General features: G+C 37.5%; 1 protein-coding gene across 7 annotated transcripts in view; it reads left to right on the forward strand.

The window, feature by feature from the left end:
• The window catches only part of PARP8 (poly(ADP-ribose) polymerase family member 8), a 198,097-nt gene that overhangs the window by 137,334 nt on the left and 35,986 nt on the right, over positions 1-24,777 (forward strand). For all 7 annotated transcript variants that reach the window (XR_015149248.1, XR_015149247.1, XM_086362570.1 and 4 more), the window contains 6 exons: positions 46-112; positions 4,715-4,840; positions 5,679-6,243; positions 7,732-7,782; positions 7,878-7,973; positions 23,662-23,754. Coding sequence is in view for 5 of the 7 variants with exons in the window: in XM_086362570.1 (XP_086218696.1) it covers positions 46-112; positions 4,715-4,840; positions 5,679-6,243; positions 7,732-7,782; positions 7,878-7,973; positions 23,662-23,754 (998 nt within the window). In the remaining 2 variants the exon portion in view is untranslated. The remainder of the gene's footprint in view (positions 1-45; positions 113-4,714; positions 4,841-5,678; positions 6,244-7,731; positions 7,783-7,877; positions 7,974-23,661; positions 23,755-24,777) is intronic.

Consider the following 24,777-nt stretch of genomic DNA (forward strand, 5'->3'; position numbering starts at 1 on the left):
GTTTCAGCTCAATATTTAGACTGGTTTTTTGTTTTTCCTTTGCAGTGCCCACTGTTGATGTCTTTCAGATTTCCACAAAAGAGAGATTTGGTCTGGGACATCAGCTGAAAAAGTAAGTTTTCCAATGAGTGAAAGCAAATTTCTGTTAAAGAGAACTGAGTTCTCATTTTGATTGCCACCCCCGCCCCATTTTTATTCAGCACAGCTCTTTGAAGTAAATGCCTCAGGAGAGGAATTCATCCTGATGCTGAGAGGCGCATCAATAATTTAGCTGGCAGAGCTCACTTTTAGAACTGGGCCAGATTCCACCTGCCCCGCCCCCTACCCCCCACCCCCGCCCCCCAGCCAGGATCCTTTCTCATTTCTGCAACACCCTGCCTTCCACCTGAGAAGGTGGGCATGTGAAAATCAGAAAGTAAACTCTTAATGTTTAGAATTCTACATCTTTGAAATGAAATTCAATTTACAACATATGTTTAGCACTTTATATTATGTGGTGTTTTCTTTTTAAGGACTCTGAAGAGAAATTTTCTCAGTTTTCTGTATTGAATTACGTATGCTTTTCCAACTTAATTGGCTTTGTTTTTTTGACTGGACTTTGTTTTTCAAGCCAGTATGTTACAGGTCTTGGAGCAAAGCATGGAGCCTGCCTTCTATGTTAAGCCATTCAAGTTAGGTACCACCTCACCTTGCCACATCTTCCCACCCCTCTATGATTTTTTTTTTTCCTTCACCAGTTTTCTCCTTAGTTTTAAAACTTATTTTTAATTTAATGACTTTACTTGTTTAGATCGGTTTTAGGTTCACAGCAAAATTGAGAGGAAGGTACTGAGCTTGCCTCCTGCCCCTACACATACATAGGTTCCCTATTAGCAACGTCTCCTACCAAGTGGCACATTTGTTACAACTTGTGAACCTATATTGACTATGATTATCACCCAAAGTCCAGAGTTCTACTTTATGTACATGTGTAAGCCACTTAAGAGATATTTGGGGAGAGTGAAATGACATTGGTCCAAACAAGACAAGAAACATAAAATTTCAGAAGTGTAGAAATAGCTTCCTACCCGTACTGGCATTTGAGTACATCATTTGGGCTCAGAAGAAGTAATGATGTGTATAATCCCCAACCCTGAGAAATTAAGGAAATGTGTATTCTATCTTCACTGTTTAATCACATTATAGAATATGTTTAGTCACTGAGTCATGTCCAGCTCTTGTGACTCCATAGACTAGAGCCTGCCAGGCTCCTCTGTCCATGGGGTTTCTGGAGTGGGTTACCATTTCCTGCTCCAGGGGATCTTCCTGACCAGGGATCAAACACAGGTCTCCTATATTCCAGGTGGTCTCCTTCTTGGCAGGCAGATTCTTTACCAACTGATCCACCAGGAAACAGCATTTCAGAAAAGTTATTTACTTTTATATATAGATTTTAGTTAATGTGGACAGTTTGGTATATGAACTGGAACTTTTTTTTTCATGACTCTTGATCAGTTTTAGTCTAATTTAGTTTCTTTCCTTAATTTTAAATAACTGGGTTTTCCTGTGATCTTCTAGTCTAATATAATATATAATAAAATTCAAAACCTGATCTCATTCTCAGAATAAGTCATAAGAGGAAATTGAAATATAAAGAGGCTATTTTCCAGAAACATACAGCAAGTTAGGAAAGCAGATTTAGAATCTAGGCCTTTTGTTATTGCTCAGGAAATAAGAAATACTCATTAAACTTTTTCTGTGATTCTTTATCTTTTGTGTTTCTGGCAGTAAGACAGAATCTCAACAACAGCAGGAGCTGCAGCCTTTGCTTATGCAGTGTTGCTTTTTTTAGTCAAGTACTTAGCATTGTGATATATATTACCACCCTTGACCTTCATAACAACCCTATCAGGCAGGTACTATTACTCTCCATGTTTCCTAGATGATGAAGCCCAGGCCCCAACAGTTTAAGCAACTTGCTTAAGCTCACACACTGAGAAAGTGGTGGAGATTTCTCCACAAAGGATTTGATTTCACATCAGTATTTTTGATTCACCCACTAATCTGTCTCTCATACAATCCCAGATACTCCTTGCCTTCATAAAGCTTGGAATATATTTTCAGCATTGAATACATATTGGGGAAAACGTGAAGTCATTAAAAGAGCCTGAAGGAAAAAATACTAACTCCAAACAGATGTAATATAGTGATCAGTCTTGAATAGGGTATCTATTAGTCAAAGGCTAAGCATATCACAGACTATGGAAATATTCTTAAACTCTGTATGACTTTATGTTCAATTGGCATTAATCAAGCTTAAGCTGTTTTTAAAAGGAAAAGTACATTGTGAATCTCCAGCATTGCCTTAAGTACATAACAAATAAAGCATGGTATAAATTATTCATATGTTGCGTTCAAATTTATAAACCAAAATTCAATTTATAACTGATGTGTAAATTGCAATAAAAACTCACATTTCAAATTAATACAGGAATTTAACTTGATGGATGATGTCATTTCGCTCCAGCTGTTTTACCACCACAGTTTGAACGCAGTACTGGTTACAGTGGTGCACATTTCTTTTGAAATCAGCATGTAGAAAATCATCACATTGCCCATGTATACTCCCATTTCTCTATCTGAACTACCCTGGAATCTTTGTTCGAATAGCTGACTGTGACATCATCTGGTCTTCACTTGATGTGAATGTATAATTTACCCTGAAGTCTCTTCCCTTCTTTTTATCATCAGCCAATGGCAGTTGTAATAGTTCTTCTTAGTGCCAGTAAACTCAAACACCAGTATGAGCACTGAAATATCTATTTTAAGGGAGTGTCCATTATACTAAATGTACTCACATTGTATATTTCAAATTACCATTGAAATGAAACACCATATTGAATTACTTACAGAGATAGTTAACTCCTCCCTTTCAAATCCAAGAATAGGTAGGGATTTGGGTGTCCAAGTTTAAGAATTACTAGTTTAAGATGTTGAAGTCACACTTTAGAATGCTAATGTTATATGAAAGTGAGAACAATTTTAGCTCTTTGACTTGTGTTTTGTTCCGGTTAGTCTGTTGAGAATCAGAGAAGCATGTGTTAGATTTCTTGGGGAATGGTACACAGGAATGGCAATTTTTCATAGGAGGAAAAGAATTCAATTCTGCCTGGTACCAAGGGTGGTGTCACTGGGGACTTCAGGTTAAGAAAAGGGGAAAACGATGACCCTGCTGTTCTATTGCATTTAAATTTTGCTAAAATCTTAGGAGAAAAATATCTTCAAAAATTAAGTGGGAAATAAAACCTTGGTTTTCTGTTCTGATCTCTGGGAGGGATATACTGCAAATTTGAAGTCATGCATCATTGATTGTGACTGCAGTTTTACCCCCTTCTTCCTCACTACCTCTATAGCTATAAACACCCCCCCATAATTCCATATTTCCTCTGAATTTACAAAGTTGGGGTAGTAAGTCTGAGTGATGTAGTTTCTGGCAATCTGTGTTAATTTGGTAAATGAATAATCAGCCTAGTATTAAGAGGCACAGCTGCCCCTTTTGAATAACATGTTAACATAGATTCATCTGTATCGGATTACATAGGTATTACAGCTCTGCCACTTACCATCCAGCTAAACCTGGACAAATTTCACGTCCTTACCTTACTTATGAAATGTGTAGAAGGAGGAAAAAAGATTTGTAAATAAAGTTCCTCCTTTACACCCTGGCCTATTGTCAGTGGTAGATACTGGTACCATTTCCTGGTCCAAAAGCAATCTGTGTTAGAAATAACTGAAAACAGCAGGAAAAGCAGGCAGTGCTGAACTGACTTTGAAAAGAAAATGAAAATGTCTAATCTCTTGCACACAATGTTTATTGTAAAATTTCTTCTCTACTTCAATATCAGCTAAGGAACCCTCCTCCAGGGCCACTGGAGAGGTGGGATCCAGAGAAACTGTCACAGCCTGGGACCCATCTCAGAAAATAAGGCCACGTCTTAAATCCGCAGTTGACATTCTAGAATTTTTTACTGCAAAACAGCGATGACATGGTCTTGATTTAGAAAATATTGAGGTCAGAAGTTACCAAATTCCTGCCTTATGATAGGAACTGAAAATTCTTAGAGGCTCATCATTAAAAGAAAAAAAAAATACAGCATATCTTCAAGTGAATGGGGCTGTGCTGAACATAAAATTTGCTGATCTGCTTATTCTCCATAAAGTTAGTTTTGCACAGCTTATTTTTGCTTAGAATTTTGTAGTTTCATTTTGGTTTCCTTTTCAGGAAGAAAACTACATAAACAAATCAAGTAAAAAGAAAAAGTTTATTTGTATCTTCATCATAATTACTAACAAAAATCATTTTTAAACCTATGTGGCTGGCACCAACAAAATATTTCAGACTTTTCTTTTGCCACCAAAGCTAAAGGTGTTGATCCTAGAGAGTGTCCTTATAAATCTCTTTATATCCTTATTCTTTTACCTTTTAACAATTAATTGTATTTTTAATTATGTCACAGTAATTAATTATTAATTGCAACACAGTAAAATCACTAGAAATTTTCTATAGGATGTTTTCCTACACATGAAATCATCTTGTATGGTTCAAAATTAAATTCTCTCTAATCACCATGCATTTATTTTCCTTTGATAAATGCATTCTCTCCATAATCTATACAGAAATCTGATAGTAAATTACCTGGGAACTGTGACAACACACTTATCTTTGGTTTGACAGAATCATGCAGACATTTGTTACACAACAGTGGAAGCAGAGCAAAGAAAAATCCAATTGCCTGCACAATAAGAAGCTGTCAGAGAAGAAAGTCAAGTCTCCCCTGCATTTATTTTCAACCTTGCGCAGGTGGGTAATAGACGTCTTCCCCTCGTCTTACTGAAATGCAGCACCGTCCATGGTTATTTGGTTCAGCGCGTTCCTTCTACACTCTCGGCATCTGTTTATTTTCTTTATGACTTTAAAGAACAAATCAAAAAGCATAGCTACTCATTTCTGTGTTTTGAGTTTGTGTTTTTTACATTGGTTAAATTTACTAAAATTACATTTCTTTTGGTTTCTAATTCCATAGAGTTTCCCTACCAAAATTAGTCCTTTGTATAGCAGGGGTCCTCAGATGGTCCCTGATCTGCAGGCTAGTAAGTGAAGCTTCATATGTATTTACAGTCATTCCCCGTCACTAGCATAACCACCTGAGCTCCTGTCAGATCATTGGTGACATTAAGATTCTCAGAGGGTTTTCAATCCTTAACCTTAAAGTCAAGGTGGAACATCCTGAGATTGCCACAAAATAGAAATTGCACAAAAAATGTAACTCACTTGAACCATCCTGAAACCCCCACACTCCCAGGTCCATGAAAAAAGTTTCTTCCACGAAACTGTTCCTGATACGAAAAGGTTAGGGACCACAGCTTTATAGGCCTCTAGAATAGGTAGGAGGGGAAAAAAAAAAAAAACAAAAAAAAACTGGACAATCAATCCTTTTTTTTGCTTTCCAGGTAACATAGAATTCAGTCCCTGTGATCTTTCGGTACATACTTCTGGTTTCAGTTTTCACTGGCTAGGCTGGGTTTAAAAGAGATGGTATTTGTAGCAGAGTTGAGTTGATGGAGCCCAACAGGTGTTCTCCACGGTCTGCTACACTCACGATTTGCCCTGTTAACTGTTTAACTGTTCGATTTCGAAGGTCGCCAAGTTATCCTCCCCCTGGTTGTGGAAAAAGCAAATCTAAACTGAAATCGGAGCAGGACGGGATCTCCAAGACGCACAAGCTACTGCGGAGGACTTGTTCCAGCACCGTCAAGACGGAGGACGTGTGCGCCCCGAAGCCACACAGGACCTTCGGTCGCTCGCTGTCCAGCGACCCCCGGGCTGAGCAGGCGGTGACAACCATTAAGTCGCACAAACTCTTGAACCGTCCCTGCTCTGCAGCCGTCAAGCAGGAGGACTGCCTCGCTCTCAAGTCGCACAAACTCTTGACCCGCTCTTGTTCCGGAGACCCGCGCTGTGAGCACAATGCCAGCCTGAAGCCTCACAAACTGTTAAGCAGGTCTTACTCCAGTAACCTCAGAATGGAAGAATTATACGGACTCAAGAATCACAAGTTGCTCAGCAAGTCTTACTCCAGTGCCCCCAAGTCATCCAAAACGGAGCTTTTCAAGGAACCCAACGCAGAGGGCAGGAGGCTCTCTCTTACCTCAGGGCTCATTGGTATCTTAACACCATCGTCATCTTCATCTTCCCAGCCTGCTGTGCGTACATATTTTCATCTTGAGTTCTTAGATGTTAGCCAAGGGGCAGGAGAGGGTTTTGTGAGTGTGTTTGTGTTGCAAAGGTCTGGTCAAAGACGCACGGTTTTGTTTTGGGTTTTGAAGATTTTCTATTTTTTTTTCTTCTTTTGAATATTCCTTTGCATACCAGACATTTGTAGCTAGTACTGGAATGTTCATTTTGATTCTGGAAAAATAAACGTTCCTGTGGATGTGAGGTCTAGTCCAGATTCCTGTCATGGGAATGAATGCTCCTAAAAATAGAAGTCCATTGAATTCACAAAGCAAGCATAGCATTTTTAATGTTTAATTAAGCAGGTTTATCTAATCTCTAGTTTACTCACATAAGTCGTGGAAGTCGGAGTTTGTCTAAAGATTCAGAGTGGTGTCCTTGCTGTTGTGCATAAGTAGAGCGCTTTGCCTGTGAACTTGTAGAGTGAAGTAACAGTTAACCCCTGTATCCCAGAGCGTTACTTCAAGCTGCTCTCAGTGTCTGCTTTATAAAACTGAAATTGCTTTATCCTGAAGCTGTTTTGTGGTGAAGATGGGGCTGGCGGGAGATTGTTTTAGAACTTAAGTACTTTGGGTGGTATTTACTGGGAATCAGATTTACACAAAGTTTGCCTCTAGAGTGATTAGCATTATAGCCAGCTTCAGATAAAGAAGCAGACCTATCTTATTTATAATTACATAAAATAACTGACCAAAAGTTTTCTTTGCTTTTAGTAAATTGGTGTGTGTGTGTGTGTGTGTTTGTGGTGCTCTTGTATAGATATATTTCTGAAATTACGTTGTAAACTATACCGTGAAATTTTGTGTGAAGAAAATATATTTGGCTATGTTGGTAGTTTTAGGTGGACATCCCTAAAAGCCCATATCTTCTCAAAACTATCAAAGACATACAGAAAATTAATTTTGTCAGAGTTACATAGTAGAAAGAACCCCATAGTTAGTTTCATTCAAGAAAGATAATTTCAGATATTCTGTGAAAGAAAATGTCTTCGTGTCCTCCCATAATACGTCCTACCGTATTATGTTGAGCATAATATGGTAGTTTAATATTCTACCCCTTTCAGTAGCTTGGAGGAATTGTACCTCTTTCACACATCCTTGGAGGAATAATTCTATCTAGTTGTAAAATGAGATTGAATAGTCTAAATGAGGAAGTGGGAACGTTCAGTGATCAGGGACAGAGACAGCAAGTTTTTGTGATCATTTAGAGATGCCAGTCATTTTTACTAGAAGATCAGAAATTAAGAATGCAATTCATTTAAACAAAGATTGCAATAATAATGGTGGAAAGAGCATTATAATAAATTCTAAAATCTTAGTGTCATAATCAGTGATTTGATTCACTTACAGGTAACCTTAGAAAATCACATCTGCATTCATTCTTGCAAAAGTAAAACACTATAATTTATATATTTTTCCTAATTAAAAAACATTTTCTTTTTACTTTGCTTCTTATAGCCAAATGGTGCCAAATGCATTCCAATACGAGACCGTGGCTTCCTAGTGCAGGTATGAGCCAAGCCCCTGAAATAGTTTAGCCTTTAGTGGGTTTTCAAATCCTTCTTGAACTTGACTTAATTCTTTCTCTTTATTGTCTTATTCAGACAATTGAGTTTGCTGAACAGCGGATCCCTGTGTTGAATGAGTACTGTGTGGTTTGTGATGAACCACATGTGTTTCAGAATGGCCCCATGCTTAGGGTAAGTTCTCACTGGTGGAATGTTGGTTTAGAACAGAAATGAAGAAGGTTAAGATATAAACAAGTAAATAATTGCATTTACAGTAAATGCTCTCTATGGAGTCAGTTATTTAATACACAAAGTTGTATAGTTTTGACAAATGTATCACTATTTCTGAAGGACTCTGTGAAAGATAACAAGCAATTTCAATTTAGGAAAATATTTCTTAACTGTATTTCTTACATGCGCCTATCATCTTGCTGTTGGTCTGTCTTTATATATCTCTGTGTCCATCCATATTGATATGTATATATATGTAAACTTGTAAACACCGTTTTTTTTTCAAAACCAGTCAATCTACAATACTTAATGTAGGAGGTATTCCCTCGCAGTTCAGTGGTTAGGACTCCATGCTTTTACTGCAACGGGCCTGGGTTCAATCCCTGGTCGAGGAACTAAGGCCCCACCAGCCATGCAGTTTGGAAAAAAAAAAAAAAAAACAGAAGAAAAAGAGTAAGATATTTAACATAGAGGGAAATGGGTAGTCCTTATTCCAATTAGAAGAGGTATATATAGTAGAATCAGAAATAAAGATTTTTTTTTTAAATGTCTACTCACACATTTGTGGCATTATTAAGGAAGTATGGAAATAAGAATCAATGTGTAAATGGTATTTTGGGGGATAATTATCCAATTAAAAATTTTTTGCAGTTTTTTTATTGAGATAAAATTTGTATAAATAAACAGTTCATTGTTTTAATGTGTACAATTCAATGTTTTTTTTTTTACTTATATTCTCAATTTTGTGCAATTATGACTACTTTCTATAATTCCAGAATACTACTTTCTATAATTCTATTACCCCCAAACCGAACCCCCATAAATGTTAGTAATAACTCCCAATCTTCCCTTCCCCTCATCCTCTGGCAACTACTAACATATTTTCTGTCTCTATGAATTTGCCTATTTTAGAAATTTCATACGAATGGACATTAAATTATATGTTATGTGGCCATTTTTTTCACTTTGTAGTAAAATGTTTTTGAGGTTCTATATAGTATGTCTCATAATTTATTCCTTTAATGGTGGAATAATACTCCATTATACAGCTATGTGACTTTTGTTTATCCATTCATCAGTTAATGGAATTGCTGGAGACTTGTGTTGACTCTGTCTAACTGTTTCCGGAACTAGCAAACTATTTCTGACAGTGGCTGTGCCACTTTAGATTTCTAACAGCAGCGTATGATGGGGTTCAAGTTTCTCCACATCTTCACCAATACTTGCTATTCACCTCTTTTTTCCTCCAACTATAACCATCCTATGAATTGTGAAGTTGTAGCTCATAGTGGTTTGCTTTGTCCTTTGCTAATGACTAATGCTTTGAGCTTCTCTTTATGTGCTTATTGGCCATTTGTATGTCCTCTTTGGAGAAATCTCTTTAAATCCATTGCCCATTTTTTAACTGGATTGTTTGCTTTCTGTAGTGAGTTCTAAGAGTTCCTTGTGGCTCAGCTGGTAAAGAACCCACTGCAGTGTGGGAGACCTGGGTTCAATCCCTGGGTCTGGAACATCCCCTGGAGAAGGGAACTGCTACCCACTCCAGTATTTTGGCCTGGAGAATTCCATGGACTGTATAGTCCATGAATCAGAGTCAGATACTACTGAACAACTTTCACTTCACTTCAAGAGTTCTTTATATATTCTGAATTCTAGATCATTATCAGAGATATGATTTGCAGGTATTTTCTCCTGTTTTGTGGGTTTTCTTTTTCTTGACGGTGTCCTGTGACAAACAAAACTTTTAATGTTAGTAGAATCCAAATTTATCAATTGAGGTATTGCCTAATCCAAGGTAACAAAGATGTATGCCTATATTTCCTTCTAAGAGTTTTATAGTTTGTATCTTACATGTAAGACATTGAGTTAATTGTTGTTTATGGTATGAAGTGAGGTTCAGATTCCTTCTCTTGCATGTGGATATCTAGTTGTCTGTGCACCATTTGTTGAAAAGACTATTCTGGCCTCATTAAATGATATTGTCTCCCATGTGGAAAATGATTTAACCATAGATGTGTGAGTTTGGACTCTTGATTTTGTTCACTGATTGTATGTCAGTTCTTATACTTGTACTATACTATCTGAATTACTGTAGCTTTGTAGGAAGTTTGGAATCAAGAAGTGTGAGTTTTCTAATGTGAAGTGTGAATTTTGTGCCTCTTCTAATCAACATTTTACTAGAGGTTCTAGCCAGGCAATTAAGAAGAAAGAAATAATAGAAGGTATCCAGATTAGACAGGAAATACTAAAATGATATCTATTTGCAGATGATTTATGCACCATGTGCCAGATACTCTGGGTAGATATTTTGCATGCTTGAGTGCATGCTCAGTCGCTTAGTCACGTCCAACTCTTTCCGACCCCATGGACTGTAGCCTGCTGCTGCTGCTAAGTCGCTTCAGTCGTGTCTGACTCTGTGCGACCCCAGAGATGGCAGCCCACGAGGCCCTCCCCGTCCCTGGGATTCTCCAGGCAAGAACACTGGAGTGGGTTGTCATTTCCCTCTCCAATGCATGAAAGTGAAAAGTGAAAGTGAAGTCGCTCAGTCGTGTCCGACTCTTCGCGACCCCGTGGACTGCAGCCTACCAGGCTCCTCCGTCCATGGGATTTTCCAGGCAAGAGTACTGGAGTGGAATGCCATCACCTTCTCCAGGACTGTAGCCTACCAGACTCCTTTATCCATGGGATTGACCAGGCAAGAATCCTGGAGTGGGTTGCCATTCCCTTTTCCAGGGGATCTTCTTGACCCAGGGGTTGAACCTGCGTCTCCTGCGTTGGCAGGCAGATTGTTTACCACTGAGCCACCTGGGAAGCCCGAGGTATTTTGCATATTACTTCCTTGTTTGATTTTCACAGAACTCTGTGGTTTAGGTATTTTTATGCCCATGGTGCAACCAAGCAGATTAAGATTCAAAGAGGGTAGGCAGTTTCTTTAGTATCCTCCCCAGCTGTGTGACTGGAAGCTGAACTTTGAACCTGATTGTGTCCAATTTCAAAACTGCACCACCAACATTTATTAAACGCTTTATGAGTATAAGGCACTATGCTAGAGTCTGTTGCACTTTTTAAGAGAAATTTATCCTATGTGTTTGAAAAGATAAATTATAAAGCCTGGAAACAGGTAGTTTTATTAGAACACTTTTGCCTTTCAAGATTTATGTAATAAAAACGTATATACAGCCATTAATGAGCACAGTTGTCTGTCAGGTTTTATGATATATTTGTTTCATTTTATTGTTTTTGGAAAACATATAAAAAAAGTTTTTCTTGCCCCTCATATGCTATTTTTAACAGTTATTCCTCTCAAAGAGATATATTGCTATTCTGAAACCAAATTAACTGACTCAGCATTTATTTTAGTAAAGATTTGTACAAGATTGTTATTTTTATTCGATACACAGAAATGTATAGTTATGCTGAAAGGAGAAAGAATCATTTTATCATGTTCATTTATCCCACTAAGAAGGCTCATCTTTCTTTTGTTTGTCATTGTGCATCTGTGGACCTTGATTTATTTCTTAATCCATGGCAATAATATTTTCATTGCAGAATATAATAGTCATGTTATTAATAGCATAAGCTTTTTGGTGTTTTTTTTTTTTTAATTTTATTTTATTTTTAAACTTTACATAATTGTATTAGTTTTGCCAAATATCAAAATGAATCCGCCACAGGTATACATGTGTTCCCCATCCTGAACCCTCCTCCCTCCTCCCTCCCCATACCATCCCTCTGGGTCGTCCCAGTGCACTAGCCCCAAGCATCCAGTATCGTGCATTGAACCTGGACTGGCATCTCGTTTCATACATGATATTTTACATGTTTCAATGCCATTCTCCCAAATCTTCCCACCCTCTCCCTCTCCCACAGAGTCCATAAGACTGTTCTATACATCAGTGTCTCTTTTGCTGTCTCGTATACAGGGTTATCGTTACCATCTTTCTAAATTCCATATATATGCGTTAGTATACTGTATTGGTGTTTTTCCTTCTGGCTTACTTCACTCTGTATAATAGGCTCCAGTTTCATCCACCTCATTAGAACTGATTCAAATGAATTCTTTTTAATGGCTGAGTAATACTCCATTGTGTATATGTACCACAGCTTTCTTATCCATTCATCTGCTGATGGACATCTAGGTTGCTTCCATGTCCTGGCTATTATAAACAGTGCTGCGATGAACATTGGGGTACACGTGTCTCTTTCCCTTCTGGTTTCCTCAGTGTGTATGCCCAGCAGTGGGATTGCTGGATCATAAGGCAGTTCTATTTCCAGTTTTTTAAGGAATCTCCACACTGTTCTCCATAGTGGCTGTACTAGTTTGCATTCCCACCAACAGTGTAAGAGGGTTCCCTTTTCTCCACACCCTCTCCAGCATTTATTATTTGTAGACTTTTGGATTGCAGCCATTCTGACTGGTGTGAAATGGTACCTTATAGTGGTTTTGATGATGTTTTTTTTTGTAATCGTATTTTTGAAGTGCCTTACATGGATCTTCCCTGGAAGCTGGGCTTCCCTTGTGGCTCAGCTGGTAAAGAAACTGCTTGCAATGCAGGAGACCTGGGTTCCATCCCTGGGTTGGGAAGATCCCCTGGAGAAGGGAAAGGCTACCCACTGCAGTGTTCTGGCCTGGAGAATTCCATGTACTGTACAGACCATGGGGTTGCAAAGAGTCGGACATGACTGAGCAACTTTCACTGCATGGCTTATCTTATTTAATCCTTATAATAACCTTCTGAGGATGGGTATTACTACGCCTGCTTTATAGATGAGGAAAACAGTAATTTTTTTTAATGTCACAATGCTAGTAATTGATAGGGACAGGATTTGAATCCTGGCAGAATGGCACCAAGGCCATGGTTCTCAATCATAATGCTACTCTTGACTTACATACTTGAACTGACTACTTTCACGTCCTGGAAATTGACTACACTTGGTGTTGGGAGTTTGCTCTTCTCAGTTTACTTACTGGCAGTTCATTCCAATAATAGGTGATAGAAAGATCGTAGTTGATATTAGTATTCTCTGTGCCTTCCTCCAAGTTCTCTTTTACTTTATCTCTGTCTTTCTGCACCAGTTAAGTATGCTGTCTATTTCTAGAAATGGAAATGTTTTCATAAAAGTGAAGACAACATTTTTAAATAAATATAGTTTATCAAGAGGTTTTATGTTGCTGTAATTCAGGCTGATATCTAAGGAAATCAGAAACCTTACTTTCTTAAATAGTAAGATAAGTAACACATGAAATCAGATCAGGAAATGAAAATAGAGAAACATCTCATATTCAAAGGAAGAAAAGTAAACAGAATACCTCCTTGTTGTATTAAACAGATATTTCACTTAAATCAGGCATATTCATTTTTTATTTCTTATATTTCCATTGCAATGTATTTTGCTATAATTTCAATAATGTATAGTGATTCATTTCAATAATATATAACAATTTTTATAAATGTAATTTCCTATGGATAGTAATCAATAAATGGACTCATTGGTCACTTATTCTCAGCCCATGTAACACATTAAAAACTGCAGTAAATCCCCAAGCTATAAAAAAGAGACGTTATAGCCCCATGGGTGATTAAATGGTTAGATAGAATTGTTTCCATAGATTTTCTGCCTCACGTTTGTTACATTTGTTAGATTTCTCTGTCAAAATTCAAACTGTTTCTCACTTTTTTCTCTTTTCTTCAAGCCTGATTGTTTTTTAAATGACATAAGTCTCCATTTACTCCTATTTCCCAAATGTCCTAAAATTTTAGTCACTAATTTCCTGTTCTGTCACTTTCCTCAGAGGTCTAGGCAAGCTTGTCACACTTTTGCAACATGAGGAACTAAACTACTTATTTAGAAATACCACAAGGCTCTGATTTTCTCTTTTGTTTACAAAGGTTATAAATATCACTCTCAGGTGGGTTCTGACATGTGATACTTTAGATTTGCATAAAACTCACATTATCAGGTGGGTTGTTCAGAGTCCCAGAATTTCAGTTTGGCAGTACGGTCTGCAATCCCATCAGAAAACCAAACCAAAACCAAATTACTAGTTCATTTTGGAATCAACTAGAGTGTTAATACAGTAGACTGTTTTGGTGATGCTTTAGAATGTTGATTTTGGACTTCATCAAGTGTGTTTGCAAAAGAGGAAAAGGAGGATTTACTGCCAGAATCACCACTGTTTTTATCAGCCTGTAAATTCCCAGTGCCCTTGTCTTTTTGTTATACTCACCTTAAGCCCCATTCTTGGATCAATGCAGGTGTTTGTCTTCTCTGAGCCCTGTATGTGAGCTGCTGAATCCTATTGGAGAAAACCACTCACGTGGTTGCGTGGCTTAGTGTCCCGACGAAGTTGGAACTTTGTCAGTGACACTGGGTGTGTGTTCCCTGTGTCCTGGGTTAACAGACTTTCTTGTTTCCCACATTAGCATGTGATAAAAGAATTATGATCTTGTTTTCTTCTCCTGCCCTGTGGAAATGTGCCACATTACTTGCTTTGTGTTATCAGGCCTGAGATTCTCCTGTCACCTCTTGAGAATAATGCTCCATCCCACTAAAGTCAAGTCAAAGAAACCCATGAATCTAATCATTTTTGTACCCAGTTTTGCTGTGGACCTTAGACAAATGTTTGTAACTAAGATTCTTGTTACAAAGAACCTTAAGAGTTAGTAAAGTTAACAATACTCATAGTTTGGTCATAGCTTAAGGCACTCCCAAGACCAGTCTTGAGAAACTGAGTATGTGGGTAAACCTAGATATGTCCCATTTTACCTAAGAGGAAAACAGGTAGGTCTTCTTATGTTTATGTCTGACCTTCATACCTTAATATTTAGGGAATGAATGAAAAAGCATAGCCAATTTTCTCCCCCCAAATCCATTTTGCAGAAATTAATGTTGCAAGTTTTGACATAACAGGTCAAACTAAATAATTTCGCCAAAAAACTTTTAGTTAAAACATAAATATTTTTACATCCAAATTGAGCAGAAATTGGTTTTAATAATCAAACAACAGCTTTAGTTTTATGAGACAGTAGGGATCAGCATGTATATTGAGGCCTAACCAGGCCTGATCCTGTTTCATTATGGATCTATCTTGATCTCTGTGGGATTCCTGTCTTTCCTAATTGACAGTAAATCTTGCCTTGCTCCAAATGTGTCTTTCTTCCAAACCATTGACAAGAACCCAAAATACTGACTATAAAACTGGAAATACAAAAAATTAAGGGCTTGTAGGTTTTGTGTCGGAGAAGGCAATGGCACCCCACTCCAGTACTCTTGCCTGGAAAATCCCATGGATGGAGGAGCCTGGTAGGCTGCAGTCCATGGGGTCATTAAGAGTCGGGCATGACTGAGCGACTTCACTTTCACTTTTCACTTTCATGCATTGGAGAAGGAAATGGCAACCCACTCCAGTGTTCTTGCCTGGAGAATCCCAGGGACAGAGGAGCCTAGTAGGCTGAGGCCTATGGGGTCGCACAGAGTCAGACACAACTGAAGCGACTTAGCAGCAGCATTTTGTGTTTCTAGTTGATATTCTTAATTATTCTCATGTGTTTTCAACACTAGTTTTTTTTTTTTTAATTATGAAGTTGTATTTACATTGCTCATTTCTATTTTAGCAAGAAATGCTTTAGAAACAAATTAAGAATTTTGATAAACCATGGGTATGAAAATAAAGGTACCATGTCATGATACGCTTCAATGAAAATTCTTATTAAACACATATTTGTCTATATAGATTGAGTTAACATAAGTAGAAGAGACAGGGTTTCCCAGCTGGCTCTAGTGGCAAAGAACTGCCTGCCAAGCAGGAGATGTGAGGGACATGAGTTCAATCTCTGAGTCAGGAAGATCCCTGGAGGAGGGCATGGCAACTCACTCCAGTCCTCCAGTATTCTTGCTTGGAGAATGCCCATGGACAGAGGAGCCTAGAAGGCTACAGTCTATAGGGTCACAAAGAGTTGGACACAACTGAGCAACTTTCGCACATTATCGAGCTTACCTAATAGTGTTAATATTTCAACAGCTCTCTATACCTCAAGGAGATTTTATAATCTTTATCTCACTCGATTCTTCTCTCTTGGTCCTTTATCAACCTGGTGAACTGGATCTGATTTTATGTCTGTTTTATAGCTAGCAAAACTGAACTGTGCACATAAGCTCCAGCTAGAACAACATCCATGTTCATCTGTTTTATATATTGGGCTTACATGAAATATTTTGTTTGAAAAAAATGATCACAGCAAAAAGGGTTTGAAAACCACTCACCTACACTGTGCTATATATAAATACATAGCTGGATTCTGAGTTGTGTTATTTCTGTTTTCAGTAGGAAGTAATCTAAATTCATTGAAAACACAAGACTTTTAAAATGCAGTTAGGTTCTAAAATATTCTTTAGGGCTTAAAATCATTTTTTGAGTCATGTTTTTACTGCTCACATTTAAATTGTTTTGATTGAAGTAAAATTAAAAATGTATTCATTTTAGCTTAAAAATTTCTAAAATAAATCTTAATTTAGGGACATATAAAGTTCCCCATGTTTTTAATGGTGCAGAGTGAATGTTATATTGCAGATATAGTATGTATATTATGTGTAATGGCAAGAGGGACTTGCCGTGGTTTTACAGTTTAAGTTATAGGGACTAATTGTTTGAAGGCAATATAATAGTATAATATTAAGAATAAGTAGTATTTTATAAATTGAAGCTAATAGATTTCTTGTAAACTTGAATTAGTAAATAATGTACATTTCGGGTGATATCTAGGCATGTATACTTTATTAAGTCATGTTTAATAAAACATACAGTTTTGCTTATCCAGCAGTAGCTATTCCATGGGTATGTTTTATTTTGAATTGAGACTGGAGTTTTCTATGCAAATAATATAGTGATAGCAGATTTTCTTGGGAGCAGGGCACTGGCTGGCAGTATGCTCAAGGTGGGAGAATGCTAATTGCAATATAACTGTATATTTTATTAAGGAGGAATGAATCACTTGCTTTCCTGGAATAGGACGTCCTTTCTGTGAGCCATCTAGTCTTGATTACTTGTGATTTGAGAACTTTCTTTTAGTACGCCATCTTGTGTTGACATTTTGAACTCCTCTCATATAAAATGTGGATAAAGTTATCTACAAAAACTAGATTGGCAAATAATTATCTGAAAATTAAGCTTATTTATATCTTGAATACTCTATTGACTGTTCTAGTAAAATGATTGATAGATGTAACATTGTTATTTTAAAATTCACTGGCGTTTATTTAGTGTGCTGGTGGTGGTGGTTAGTCTCTAAGTCGTGTTTAACTCTTTTTGTGACCCCATGGACTGTAGCCCACTAGGCTCCTCTATCCATGGGATTTGCCATTTCTTTCTCCAGGGGATCTTCCTGACCCAGTAATTGAATGTGTCTCCTGCATTGGCAGGTGGGTTCTTTACCACTGAGCCACCTGGGAGCCCCTACTATGGTACATAAATTAATAGCAATATTATTACCTCTATCATTACTATTTTAAAAACAAAGATAAAATTATCTTTATAAGAATATAATGTTTAGTTCTACTTCAGATTTTTCAGAATGGTAATACCATTTCTTGCCCCCCTCCACAAAGTTTTCTATTGTACCTGATTTCCTTCTTCAAACAGTTGCAGTAATAGGATATTCTTAGAAATCAGCCTTGCAGATTTGAGTATGGGAAGAAAGGCCATTTTTCAATGAAAAAAATGCAGGACAAGAAAAGGAATATTTATAAAAATATGAAGCCATCAGTTCAGTTCAGTTCAGTTGCTCAGTTGCGTCTGACTCTTTGCGACCCCATGAATTACAGCACGCCAGGCCTCCCTGTCCATCACCAACTCCCGGAGTTCACTCAGACTCACGTCCATCGAGTCAGTGATGCCATCCAGCCATCTCATCCTCTGTCGTCCCCTTCTCCTCCTGCCCCCAATCCCTCCCAGCATCAGAGTCTTTTCCAATGTGTCAACTTTTTGCATGAGGTGGCCAAAGTACTGGAGTTTCAGCTTTAGCATCATTCCTTCCAAAGAACACCCAGGACTGATCTCCTTTAGAATGGATTGCTTGGATCTCCTTGGAGTCCAAGGGACTCTCAAGAGTCTTCTCCAACACCACAGTTCAAAAGCATCAATTCTTCGGCGCTCAGCCTTCTTCACAGTCCAACTCTCACATCCATACATGACCACTGGAAAAACCATAGCCTTGACTAGATGGACCCAGCTTTATCATTAAGATTGTACGTTTATAATTTAAAATAATGGGTCAATTGATAAATCCATGTGATATGGAGATTTAGAGGTTGGAATGGAAATAGGTCTGGGAGGAGGATGAATCAGCAATGCAGGAAAAACCATTCAGAAAAGACTGAACTGTTGCTCGTTTGTTAGTCAAGATAAAGACTAGGAGGTCTGGGCAAAATTGGTAAAAAATCATTTGAGATGAAGTCAGGGTGGCCCATGAATTCCTAGGACTGGGGACAAAGTATGTGGATAGAATATTCAAATTTCAAATAATTATGTTCCAGTCTAGTTTAGCAGAGTATTTGTTTCATTTTCCTCTATACTGTTTAATAAGGCAACAATTTAATGCCAAAAATTAGTTTCTACTTTATTCCCTGAATATGTGTGTGAATATACATACATACATATATATATTAGGATGATCACAAAATAAATATAATTAACTATCCAAGGTTCAAAAAGTCAGACATAGGAAGACAAATATCATATGATATCGCTTATATGTGGAATCTTTTTAAAAAGGTTATAAATGCACTTATTTATAAAACAAAAGTAGAGTTGTGCATGTAGAAGACAAAGTTACTTAGGGCAAATAGGGGGAGGGATAAATTGAGAAATTGGGATTAACACAAGAGTATATATAAAATAGAAAACTAATAAGAACCTGCTGTATGGCACAGGGAGCTCTACTCAGTACTCTTAATGGCCTATATGGAAAAATAATCTAAAATATATGTAAATGTATAACTGATTCATTTATTGTATACCTGAAACTTACATTATAAATCAGTTATACTCCAATAAATTCTTTTTAATTTAAAAGAAACTAAAAAAAATTTTCCAGGGTTCAAATAAAGCATTTTAAAAATGATCATTGCTCGTATATATTAAATGAGCCTTATCTTGATATTCAGCTTTAGGATTGATGGATTTTTGGTCATAAAAAACTGTATGGTTATTTGGCAACAGTATTATTAAAAACAAAGCACCTTCTGTGTCTCTGTTTACTTCCTCAGTGAACTTTGGGTATCTGGAATATGAATTAATTCCTGTGGCCCCTTAATGATTTCCAATGCTTACCTTCCCCTGGATTCTTTTTTGTTTACAGTTTCATTATACTCAAACACCAATATAGTGTTTGACGCTATAGTAAGTGTGCAATAAAATGGTTGCTCTTATTATTTCAGAACATACCATGCTCCCAGAAAGTAAACAAAAGAAACAACCCAATGTCAGTGGGAGAAATTGAGGGGCAGCCGTACATACACATAGATACACACGAAAAAATAGGACAAGATTAAGTTAAATGCTAAAGTAAAAGTAGTAGAAATTGAACAGTCTGCTCTAAGTTTATCCAAGTGCATACAGCAGTGTATGCTTGAGTCTGGATGAAGAACTTTGTCCAATTAATTCCCTGCCATAGGTAGTTTTTCCTGATGTTTCTGAAATAGAAACTGTCTTTTTAAGACTGACAAAGAAAATACATCAATTTATTTGGGGGAAAATTTTCTTTCAGTTCAGTTCAGTTCAGTCGCTCAGTCATGTCCAACTCTTTGCGACCCCATGAATCGCAGCACACCAGGCCTCCTTGTCTATCACCAACTCCCGGAGTTCACTCAGACTCACATCCATCGAGTCAGTGATGCCATCCAGCCATCTCATTCTCTGTCGTCCCCTTTCCTCCTGCCCCCAATTCCTCCCAGCATCAGTCTTTTCCAATGAGTCAGCTCTTCGCATGAGGTGGCCAAAGTACTAGAGTTTCAGCTTTAGCATCATTCCTTCCAAAGAACACCAGAAATCTTTGTGTGATTGGCTTTTTGTCTACAAAGCCACCACGTGGGTCCATTCTCAGCATAAAGGGTGCTTAGTATGGGGCTGTCCTTCCCCACTAGTTAAGCAGTGGACGAAGTTATCCTCTGAAGTCAGTGAGCATGGGAGCAGTGGCACTAACAAATACGTCTCTCTGCTGTGCCGGGCACCACAGGCTGCATCGTGTTAGGCTTCATCAGCTACCTAATGCGATGTAACTCGGGAGATGAGATAAATCAAACAGATGACACTGTATTAGATTTGAAAGATGAGAGCTCTTCCAAAGCAATTGCAGAGTGTATATTTCAGTGCTGTTGACTTCAGGAGGTTATTGAAGTCAAAATCTTTGCAACAAAACAAACCAGTCTTTCAAGAGTTAGGTAGCAAGTAAGCAGAGTCATGCTTATTTCTTCTGGAGAAAATTACCTAGGAAGAAATGGAATTCTCCTTTGTAGATTTGTTTTACACAGCTTTGGGATTGAATCTCATTTTTTAGTATATCACCAGCTTAGGTATCTGCTTTCAAATGCATCTTCTGTGCAAATGTGTATTAATTTAAATGCATCTTCCGTGCAAATGTGTATTATGCAAGCAAGATGGACTTTCCACTTACAGAATATATTTTGTGTATGCATGCTCAGTCATGTGTGACTCTGCGACTGCATGGACTGCAGCCTCCCAGACTCCTCTGTCCATAGGATTCTCCAGGCAAAAATACTGGAGTGGGTTGCCATGCCCTCCTTCAGGGGATCTTCCTGATCCAGGGCTTGAACCTGCATCTTCTGTTTGGCAGGTGAATTCTTTACCACTGAGCCACCTGGGATAGATCCAAAGGATATTTTCACATATTGCTAAATCATTCCGAGTGCAAGTACCTAAAACTAACTGAATTGAATTTTTAATCATATTTTTGACTATATCAGTAAAATGGCTATTTACTAATTGTTACTTATATTTAGAAATTCAATTTTTTAAAATAAAGTGATAGTTCTTTACATCCCCTCTCCAGTTTTATTGAGATATAAGTGACATACAGCACTGTATAACTTTAAGGTATACAGCATAATGATTTGTCTTACGTGCCTCATGAAATGATTATCACACTAAATTTAGAATATCCATCATCTCATATTAATACAAAATAAAAAAGAGAAAAGCAATTTTTCCTTGTGATGAGAACTCTTAGGATTTTAGTCTCTTTTATATGTAACATAAAAGCTGGATTTAGAAAAGGCAAAGGAACCAGAGATCAATCAATTTGCCAACATCCATTGGATCATCAAAAAAGCAAGAGAGTTCCAGAAAAAGATCTACTTCTGCTTTATTGATTACATCGAAGTCTTTGACTGTGTGGTTCACAACAAACTGGAAAATTCTTAAAGAGCTGGGAATACCAGATCCCCTTACCTGCCTTCTGAGAAATCTGTATGCAGGTCAAGAAGCAACACTTAGAACTGAACATGGAACAAAACTGGTTCTAAATTGGGAAAGGAGTATGTCAAGGCTGTATATTGTCACCCTGCTTGTTTAATTTATATGCAGAGTACATCATGTGAATTGTCGGGCTGGATGAAGCACAAGCTAGAATCAAGATTGCCAGGAGAAATATCAATAACCTCAGATATGCAGATGACACCACCCTTATGGCAGAAAGCAAAGAACTAAAGAGCCTCTTGATGAAAGTGAAAGAGGAGAGTGAAAACGTTCGCTTAAAACTCAACCTTCAGAAAACTAAGATCATGGCATCCATTCCCATCACTTCATGGCAAATAGATGGGGAAACAATGGAAACAGTGAAACTTTATTTTGGGGGGCTCCAAAATCACTTCATATAGTGACTGCAGCCATGAAATTAAAAGACACTTGGTCCTTGGAAGAAAAGCTATGATGAACCTAGACAGCATATTAAAAAACAGAGACATTACTTTGTCAACAAAGGTCCATCTACTCAAAGCTATGGTTTTTCCAGTGGTCAGTATGGATGTGAGAGTTGGACTCTAAAGAAAGCTGAGCGCCAGAGAATTGATGCTTTTGAACTGTGGTGTTGGAGAAGACTCTTGAGAGTCCCTTGGACTGCAAGGACATCCAACCAGTCCATCCTAAAGGAAATCAGTCCTGAATATTCATTGGAAGGACTGATGCTGAAGTTGGAACTCCAATACTTTGGCCACCTGATGCGAAGAACTTACTCATTTGTAAAGACCCTGATCCTGGCAGGAGGAGAAGGGAATGACAAAGGATAAGATGGTTGGATGGCATCACCAACTGCATGGACGTAAGTTTGAGGAAGCTCTGGGAGTTAGTGATGCACAGGGAAGCCTGGTGTGCTGCAGTGCATGGGGTGGCAAAGAATCGGACACAACTGAGTGACTGAACTGAACTGAACTGATATGTAACATGCACCAGTGTTAATTATATTAATTATGTTGTACATTATGTCCCTAGTAGTTATTTATCTTGTACTTGGAAGTTTCTACCTTTAGACCACCTCCATCCAATTTCCTCTCCCTCTACCCTTCCACTTCTGGTAACCACAAATCTGTTCTCTTTTTCTATGAATTTATTTGTTTTTGAAGTATACTTGACCTACATAGAACACTTTGATAGTTCCTGGTGCACAATGTAGTGATTTTATATTTCTGTATATTACAAAATGATCACCACAGTAACTCTAGTTACTATCTGACACCATAAAAAGATGCTACATTATTATTGACTGTCTTCTCCGCACTGTGCATTTCATCCCTGTGACTCATGCATTTGATAAATGGAAGTTTGTACCTCTAAATCTCCCTCATCTGTTTTCTCTCATCCTACCACCTCCTCCCCTCCTGGCAACCACCTGTTTGTTCTCTGTGTCTATGACTCTGCTTATATTTTTGTTATTCTTCCTCATTTGTTTGTTTTTTTAGATACATATAAGTGAAGTCATACAGTATTTGTCTTTCTCTGATTTATTTCAGTGAGTGTAATGTTCCTGCAAATGGCCATATTTTATTCTTTTTTGATGACTAAGTGGTATTCCATTTTATTTATATATACCACGTCTCCTTTATCCATTCATCTATAAATGGGCACTTAGGTTGCTTCCATACCAAGACTAGTGTAAATAATATTTATATAGTATTTCTTCCTTTTTAAAAATGTTTGTTTATTCGTTTATTTTGGGGTGTGCTAGGTCTTTGTTGCTGCACAGACTTCTCTCTAGTTGTGGCGAGTGGAGGCTGTACTCTAGTTGTCTTGTGTGGGCTTCCCATTGCGGTGGCTTCTCTTGTGGAGCATGGGCTCTGGGTGGGTGGGCTTCAGTAGATGCGGCTCCCCGGCTCTGGAGCACAGGCTCAGTAGTTGTGGCTCCTCGGGCTTAGTTGCGCTGCAGCATGTGGGGTCCTCGTGGATCACAAATAGAACCCGTGTCTCCTGCATTGGCAGACCAATTCTTTACAACTGAGCCACCAGGAAGCCCCTCTTCCTTTTTATTAATAATATTCTAAAACTTTGCATTTTCTATTTATTATAAAGAATGTCATACATTTAATTTAGGAATTGAAAGACGGTAAAAAATTGTTGAATTGATTCCCCTTTCTTTTGTAGCCTACGGTGTGTGAACGAGAGCTGTGTGTATTTGCTTTTCAAACCCTGGGAGTAATGAATGAAGCTGCTGATGAAATCGCAACTGGAGCTCAGGTACTAACACATGATACTAATTATTTTATATTTTGATTTGAAAACATTATTTATTCTGCCCTTCTTTTGGGCAAATTTTTGGTAGTTTCTTGATACATTGAAAAAGCAAACCGGCATTTGATATTTTTAGATAGACACTGCAGTTTGCCAACTTTATCTAATGTGTTTTGTCATTTTGCAGTTGGCAAGAGAAGTTAAACCAACTTTAATTGTTTGAAAAATAATTGCATTTCTTTTTTATATGGTGAAACTGAGCTACCAAAGCCCTTGCACTTGCATTATGTAAAATTTATTTGTAAAGTTACAGTGCCATAAAATGGAAGCCAATTTATTTTTAAAACTTAGGTGAAAAGGTAATGGGCAGAGCATGTAATAAAAAGAGAGCATTCAGTTTTACAATAGCAGTGTTTATAACATAGGAAGAAAAATATAAAAACAAAGAAAAAACTTGGAAGTAGAGCAGCATCCCATGTTTCTGGAAAGGAAAAAAAAAACAATTGTAAAGATGCCAAAATGTATTACATCATGTAATTCATTAAAATTTCAATTAGTATTTGTTCATTTATTGAACATGACTGAAATACTAATAGATGAGAAAAATTCCAAAAATCAAAAAATAGTGAATGTTAATTAAGGGAGGCTAGACCAACCAAACACAAAGCCATATTATGTAATCCTGTAGTATTCTAACAAAATACAGTACTGGCAAGGAAAGTACTGACTAGAAAGTCTGGTAATCCCCATAATTGTTCAAGTTTTAAATACATTTTTTATATATTAAAGGAGGTATCACATCATGTCATAAAATAAAAATGGTTTAGTGTGATGGAAACAACTGACTTGCAGCAATGGGGGGAAGAAACACTTTTAGGTCTTTACACTTGTGTGTAAAATCAAATTCCAAAAGACTTAGACTTTAAAAGTTTAAGTATTACTTTACAAGTGTTTAAAAGTATTATATCTCAACTGGAGAAGAGTCAAATTAAGCATGTACCACTTATGTAGGGCATCCGGTTCATGCAT

The sequence above is a fragment of the Bos grunniens genome, chromosome 20 (genome assembly GCF_055505025.1).
Source record: "Bos grunniens cultivar Pamir isolate PY7600 chromosome 20, Bosgru_T2T1.0, whole genome shotgun sequence".
Taxonomy (NCBI): Eukaryota; Metazoa; Chordata; class Mammalia; order Artiodactyla; family Bovidae; genus Bos; species Bos grunniens.